Source organism: Pterocles gutturalis, unplaced genomic scaffold (genome assembly GCF_000699245.1).
Source record: "Pterocles gutturalis isolate BGI_N339 unplaced genomic scaffold, ASM69924v1 scaffold6831, whole genome shotgun sequence".
In the NCBI taxonomy this organism is placed as follows: Eukaryota; Metazoa; Chordata; class Aves; order Pterocliformes; family Pteroclidae; genus Pterocles; species Pterocles gutturalis.
The window spans coordinates 21,303-28,822 of NW_010102887.1; the positions used below are offsets into that span (position 1 = coordinate 21,303).

The 7,520-nt window shown below is 47.5% G+C and overlaps 1 protein-coding gene across 1 annotated transcript in view; it reads left to right on the top strand.

Moving 5' to 3' along the window:
* Positions 1 to 7,520, top strand: part of BZRAP1 (benzodiazepine receptor (peripheral) associated protein 1) — a gene marked incomplete at its 3' end in the record, with an annotated part of 37,089 nt that overhangs the window by 16,984 nt on the left and 12,585 nt on the right. The window contains exons 11-15 of the mRNA XM_010086461.1: positions 902 to 1,717; positions 2,248 to 2,399; positions 3,539 to 4,132; positions 6,103 to 6,405; positions 6,692 to 6,871. Coding sequence (XP_010084763.1) covers positions 902 to 1,717; positions 2,248 to 2,399; positions 3,539 to 4,132; positions 6,103 to 6,405; positions 6,692 to 6,871 — 2,045 coding nt within the window. The remainder of the gene's footprint in view (positions 1 to 901; positions 1,718 to 2,247; positions 2,400 to 3,538; positions 4,133 to 6,102; positions 6,406 to 6,691; positions 6,872 to 7,520) is intronic.

Genomic DNA, 7,520 nt, shown 5'->3' on the forward strand with positions numbered 1-7,520 from the left:
TTGTGGACTGTAAATTTGTAATGAAGTTTCTCTGGGGAGCTGGCTTACCTAATGGGATGAAGGATCATAATTTCTTGAGGTGCTTTGCAAGAGCTGAGGCAAATGCATGCTGTGTTGCGCTGCTTGCTCTTTGTTCTGGCTCTTTCTTTCTATTTCCAAGCTTCTTATGTATTTATTTATTTGTTTGCTTATTTATTGTTTAAAGAATAAAAGGGTTATTCTTTACTGATGTTTTCTGCTTTCCCTGCTTTCAATTGATTTGCTGTAGGTAGAGTTTAAAAGGGGAAAATAAGTGCAATCTCTACACACTGCTCATTTGACTGTGATTTGATGGTTCTTGCACGTACCAAGAGTGCTGTGGTATCAGACATCCCCACGGGTCCTTTTGGGACATCTTGGAAGCTAGCATAACAAAGGAGGGAAATAAAAAGAAGGCCAGAGCTAAATACAGAGTTGGAAAGATGAACTTACTGGGGGAAGTACTGCAAAACCCAAATCTGTGTGGCTGGGAGAAGATGTAAAATCATCAAGCTGCATAGTTTGGGAAGGCTAGAAAAAGACACAAGTTAGTGGAAGAGCTGTGATGAGGAGCAATAGGCTAACGAAGGAGGAGAAACCCTTAAGGTAATTACACAAAACAGCTTTCTAGTTAGTTGACTCTGCAGTGTGTGGAGCAGAGAGTCTTCTCACTGTGGCCCTTAGGATGTAACTAGGGAGGCACCAGGAAAATTTTCCAGGAATAACCTCCCAGAGTTGGTTGTGGTTTTTTTTTTTTTTTTTTTTCATTCTTGACCCCAGTGTAGTTATGACCTAGCGTAGGTGTTGTCACGTTGTCTTCACAGATGGGTTGGAAGGCTGAATGGTAGGTGCAGTGGTAACAGGTTTCCTGTTTTTTGTTTAGGGGAGCTGATGGATGGCCGGCGAGGGCTGGTCCCCTCCAATTTTGTTGAGCGAGTTTCAGATGATGACCTCATGACATTTCTGCCTTCGGAGCTGAATGATCTCACCCATAGTTCATACCAGGAGAAAAGTTTTGTCAGTGCAAGCGCCAGCAGTGGGGATAAGAGTGATTTCTCCATTGAAGAGAGTAGCATCAGCCCCTTGGCCAGTAGAGCAGAAGGAGACCAGGAGGAACCCGTTAGTCATACAGCAGTGCCTTACCCAAGAAAATTGACTTTGATCAAGCAGCTTGCCAGAAGCATAGTTGTAGGCTGGGAACCACCACTTTTGCCAGCTGGCTGCCCAGATATACAAAGCTACAACATCTATGTGGATGAAGAGCTACGTCAAAATGTGAAGAGTGGCTTTCAGACCAAAGCGGTGATTGAAAAGCTGGATTTACAGGCAAAGGCTTACCGTGTGTCTGTGCAGACTGTGACAGAGCAAGGCAGCTCTGATAAACTGCGATGCACTTTCTTTGTGGGGCAAGATTTTTGTATGGCACCAACTATGCTGAAAGTCAGAAGTGTCACCACCACGTCAGCAGAGGTCACGTGGCTTCCCTGCAACAGCAATTACAACCACGCGGTGTATCTCAATGGGGAGGAGTGTGACATAACAAAACCTGGGGTCTACTGGTACACCTTCCACAACCTGCAGCCCAGCACTCAGTATGTTGCCAAGCTGGAGGCCCGGCCCTTGAAAACACCTTGGGAAGAGGTCCCAGAGGGGCAGGAGCAGAACTCAGCTGTGATACACTTCACTACCCCACTAGCAGGTATCAGAGCAGTTGTGCCCATTGCCACTGTGCATGGAGTGCTTGGAGCAGTGTGCTGTCATTAGTTTGCTAAATGAAGCCTTGGGGTGAAGGGAAGCAAGGTTTATTAGGTCCCAAAGCCTGACATGCTGTCCTGTTTTGTCCTAATGTTTTTCTTCCTTTATTTTAAAAATCTATTATCTCTTTTGTTTTCATTTGCTCTGGGAAGACATCCCCTTTGCTGATGTGAACAGCATGCCTCTCAGGGCATGGAAGATGTGTTTTGCCATGACCTTGCTCTAAGGTTTGCTGCATCTTGACCTCAGCTACTTTTGCAAAGTTCTATTTTCTGTGCATTAAAGCTTTCACAGAACAAGAGCATCCTATTTTCTCTGGTTCTATCATTTTCTAAGACTAGCCTGGCTATTCTAGTGTGGTTCTGCAGTGACAAGTCTGGTGTGAGAGTTTTCTCTTTGATTCAAACCAGGGTTTAATTTAGCTTTATGCTGTAGTGAAGTAAGCAAGAGAAGAATCTGTTTGGTCTTCCGCAGGCACACCTGATGCTCCTTTGGATGTCCAGGTAGAAGCTGGTCCCTCACCAGGTATCCTCGTGATCAGCTGGTTACCTGTCACCATTGATGCTGAAGGATCTTCCAATGGAGTTCGAGTCACCGGTTACGCTGTGTATGCGGATGGACAGAAGGTATTGTGCTGACGCTGGGCGAGGTGGGTGGCTGGAGGCTGGTGCAGGGGTAGTGGGCAGCTGCAGAGCCCTGGGACCTGGAAAGCAGCTGGTATGAGTCAGTCCTGGCATGTGATATTAATGTCACTGCAGTGCTCCTGTGACCTAGACATGCTCTCCATGGAGGAAATGGATAGTGACAAAAAAATAGAGAAGGTAGGAAATGTGGAAAAATCCAAAATATATGATAAAATATGGAAAAGACTTCAAAAAGCTTGACCCAGTAAGCATGCCATGAGGAGGCAATGCCAGGCATTGGCCTGGAAGGGAATGATATCAGAGAAGGCACAGTGCTTGGGCTGTTTGTTTTGACTGGTGCACGCCAAAAAAGACATCTGTCCAGATTTTTGATGCATTCTTGGTGTAACTAAGCTGGGAAAGTTTCTGTGGCAGGACCCTTCACTAGCAAAACAGGACAATTAGTGTCAGCCTCCTCTGTCTCACTCTAGGCACTGGCTTGATCCTTGAGGAATCAATAATGGACTATGAGGAGCAAGGTGTAGTTCTCCAGCCCTTTCTTAAATTAGGAACAGATGAAAGGAGAGGTATACAAACCCCCAAGGGTCCAGTATGAATACTGGTAAAGAAGCTCCAAGGATATTCTTTATTAAAAGTGTCCTGCAGTCTTCTGCATGCGTGATGTTGTGCCATTGGCCATGGGAGAGGCAAGCCACAGCTGTTTGAAGGAGCACAGTGTAAAACAGAGTGATGCTGTGTTGGATGATTCCTCTTTTGTCATGGAAATGTTTTTTCCACTATACAGGTCAAAAAAGGAGGAGTCTGGGAAGGTAGGTGAAAGGGAGGCCGAAAAAAGGGATGGCCTTTTAAAGCATAGGGAGCGAGGAGAGTTAAAACCTGGAGAAGGAGGGAATATAGTAATATTTTCTAGAATATCCAGTTTCTCAAATGGTTACGGTAACAATTTTTTACTGTTTGTTCCTCCCTAACGTTGTGCAGAAGGGTGGGAATTCTGCATGCCTGCTCTCAAGAGCTTTGGGGTCTGTCATTGACTTTGGGTTCAGGAATTGTCGTTCTCAGAGGGGCTGAGCTGTGCACAATAAATAAGTGCTCCCTGGGTTTTTGGGTTTTTTTGCTTGCAGGTGATAGAAGTTACTTCCCCAACAGCTGGGAGTGTCCTGGTGGACTTGTCCCAGCTTCAGATGTTCCAGGTGTGCCAGGAGGTTTCTGTAAGAACGATGTCTCTGTACGGGGAGTCGGTGGATTCAGTTCCAGCCCAGATTTCCTCAGTCTTGCTGCGAGCCTCTCACCACTCTTCACCTTCAGATTCTCCTGTTTCTACCACTTTTACCTCTAGACTGTCCCGTGGAGAATCCAGGGGCCCTCTGCCTGCACGCAGCCCACCCAAGCACCAAACAGCTGCACTCCTGCTTCGACAAAAAGTTCCCACTGATAGCTCAGATGCCAGTTTCCCTGATCTCTCCTCCAGCCATGATGGCTCAGTGCGATCTCTGCCAGAGAAAGCCTCTTCAACGCCACACCTCTTCTCTCCCAGTGCTTCCTTGGTGCAGGTTTTAGGCACTTCCCCCCAGGGATCAGACACTGCACAAGGCAAGAAATGCCTGACTGTGCCTCCGCAGCAAGCTGGCAGCAAAGTGCTCCCCAGTGAGGGTGCGGAGCCTGTATCTTCAGGGGAAGCAGAATTGGAAGGCCTGGATGAAGGGACAAAGGTGCAGGTAAGTCCTTACATCTCCTGCCCAGAATCACATATGCTGGGGAGGAGAATGGGTCATTTTGGGGAATGGAATGAAATGCCACTGAGCATCTTTCTGTTACCCACTGTTGCCATCATCCAGGAGCTGGCAAACCAGCAGGGAGTATTGGCTGCTGGTGTGCACCTGGAGAGCAGATGAAGCTCACTGCTTGATCTCATGCGTGAAAGCAGACCAGGAATAGAGTCAGGAAAGCAAGAATTTGCCAGAGATTGAAGGTGAAGAGAATGTTCCCACTGAGGTTGATGTCAGTGTTAGCCTGGCATTGCTGTGCTCTCTGAGTTGAAGAGGTCTTCTCCAGTCTAGGGGGCTTGCGCAAGGCCAAGTAGAAACTCTGGCACGATGGGGCACGTTAGTGTGCCACACAGTGGGGTGGCCATGCCTGGAGAAGAACTGTCAAGCTGTCATGACATCGGGTATTTAGAATCCTTTAGGACAGGTGAGTGCTTTCAGGGCTTTTTTTAGGACAGTGGTGAGGATGTCTGAGAGCCCCATAAGACAACAGGGAAGTGGTCTATAAGGTACTCTCTCTATGACAAAGATGGAAGTGGGTCCTGTTGGTGTGTGATGTATTGTATCAGGAGAAAGGATCTTTTACCCATTCTGACCGCTGACATCGGGGACTCAGGGGACTGCTTCGAACTGCCATATTCCTCATGACCTTATTAATCTTGGCAGCGTGAGGTTGCAAAGGCTCAGGATTAGAGAAAAGTGGGGAAGCCTTCTGATAACTGCTGGAGCACCAGCAGCTGTGTGGGCCCAAGACCAAAGGCCAGCTAAATACACAGAAGAGTTGAGATGCTGAGTCTAAAATTTCAGTCATCATACCTCAACCCGTGATCATTTGCTGCTCACAGTACCTCAGGTCAATTGTTTTGATTCATTAGCCCACATTTAAATGTCTAGGGTAGATGGCTGCATGTGGGTGGGTCACTTTCCCTCCTTTGTAATCAGTGGAGCAAAATGGGTGCTTCCAGGGTGCAAATCGTCCTTCTTGCTCGAGATGTGTGTCTTCGCTTGTCTGTCAACAAAGAGAAACAGGACAGAGGGATCCTGGCTGTCAGATCAAATGTGAGATGTAGATCTGTCTGGCTTTTGCCTGAGCCCAGGGCACGTTTAGAAACTAGGCACTGCCATGTCTGACTTTCCCTAGGGATCTGATCTTGTAAATATTTTTGAAGTGTGGCTAGTACATAAGGACGAGGTTATGCTCCATTGCAAAATACAGGGGAGGCTGCCTTACTTTAGAGCGAGGGTTAGAGAAGGGGGTGGCTGGTGAAGGCCCACCTGCCTTACCCTCCTCGTTCCTGGGGTTCCACTGCTTCATCTTCCAAAGGTTTTCTTAAACACTGGACTGAAGTGACTGAAAAACAGACCAAAATTTACAATTTCTGTAATCCAACTAGGTGACCTAACCACGAGTCTGTGCAGTCGTGCTCTCTGTGTACGTTCTTCTTCATTGATTCCCCTTCACAGCCCTTACCAGCTCCAAGAAGTACTGGGGTAGTGTCCTCACCTCCAGCTCAAACTAATCTGCAAGCTGGTGTTTAGGACGTTCCTCTGGTGCATAAGAGTGGGAAGTGGCCTCGTTGTATATGTTGGGCTCTTCTTGCGGCTTTAAAACTCGTTACTGTTGATAGGCTTCTGTGACTTATGGGAGCCATGTGCAATGGCCAGAGCCCCAGCAGTGGAAAGACAGCAGTTGCAAGTGGGCCTGCTTGCAACTAATGACAGGCAGGGGTTTGTTCCAGAGCTGGCCAACCTTCCCAGCTGCAAACTGCTTGCTAAAATCTTCATATGTCAACGGCGCAGAATACATGGTGTTTCTCTCAGAGAGTTTTGGGGGGTAGGGGCCCCATTTTGCTTCACAAGTGTTGGATGGCATCTCTCCCAGGTTTCACTGTTTGCAGTTCCCTTTTTGGTTTGTTTCCCAGGTGGAGCAATCTGTAACCAAAGCGCCAGAGCTGGAAAGCCCATCTAACGGTAGTCTGAAGATAAGTATGGAGACCTGCCATGCGTGCTCTGTGGAAGAGTCACCGAAAGGTCCCAGTGCTGAAAGAGAGAAAGAGGCAAAGGAGAAGCACTTGAGCCCAGAGCCTCTGCCCTCCCCCATTCAGGCTGAAGAGACAGAAGGCACCTCCCAAGACTCGAGCGTGGGTGGGAGCAGCTGCCAGGACTTCCTGAGGTTGTCCCCTGGCAAGGAGGTGATGAAAGAAATGTCCAGAGTGAAAAGAGAGGTTTGTTTAACCTTGGTTGAATGTCTCTGCCCGTGGAGGGGTGTGGATTGTGTTTGACACCCCTAGCTTTTACAGTCTTCTGCGGTACTGTTCTTCTGCAGGCTATAAAATGTGTCTGCCAGTTTTGTGTGTCTCTGTGTGTGTGTACACAAGTGCCAGTTGTTGCATTGGGTGCTGTTGAATTTATTTCCTGCCACACTTTAGCTGTATGTGAACTAGAGAAAGGTAAAATGCTGCTTTATTGCTGTAATAGAGTGTCTGAGAAAACTGTTTTGCTTTTCAATAGCAAGAAGAAAAAATGTCTGAAATGGGAAGACGACAGCTGACCCTTTTTGCTGAGCACAACCGTAGTTCTGACCTTTCCGATATTTTGGAAGAGGAGGAGGAAGATGAACTGTCTTCAGAAGTTCTGGAAGACAAGAAATGGGACCAGAGAGAACCGTGTTACCGGGACAATGGGGAAAAGGTAACCTGTAGCAGAGTAATGTTTGCGGGGAGCCCCAGTGCAGCCATCCCATGCCATCAGCTCACAGGAGGAGGTGCCAGTCTGAGCCCAGCACTGTCAGCAGTGCTTGGCTAACTTGCTGCCTGCCTGTTTTTACTGCCAGTGTTGTCTTAAGCTAGTGAAAATGCAAGCTCTTTGTGAGAGATATGTAGTGAATGTACCCAGGGTTTAATTAGTTGGAAAAACACGCAATGTAATGGGAACTTTAGAACCCAGGGTAAAAATCAATCCTATCGATCAAGTTCTTAATATAGATACAAACAGTGAGCACACAGGGATCTGTAAAGTCCACCCATCTGTAGATCCTGTACCAACCTACCTTCCCTCCTGAGGCAGAACAGGCATGGAATTTTTTGGCTTCAGTCCCTCAGGCACTCCTAAATGTGAATATCTTGGCACAGACCTCGATGCTGTCTGTAGGGATGGATTGATGGCTTGTAGGAGTGGAGCCGTGGCTTTGCAGTCAAATCATAGAACCATAGAATCGTAGAATCATTAAGGTTGGAAAGGACCTCAAGGACCATCCAGCCCAACCGTCAACCCAGCACCACCCAACCCACTGAACCATGTCCCGAAGCACCACATCAACACGTTTCTTGAACCCCCCCCA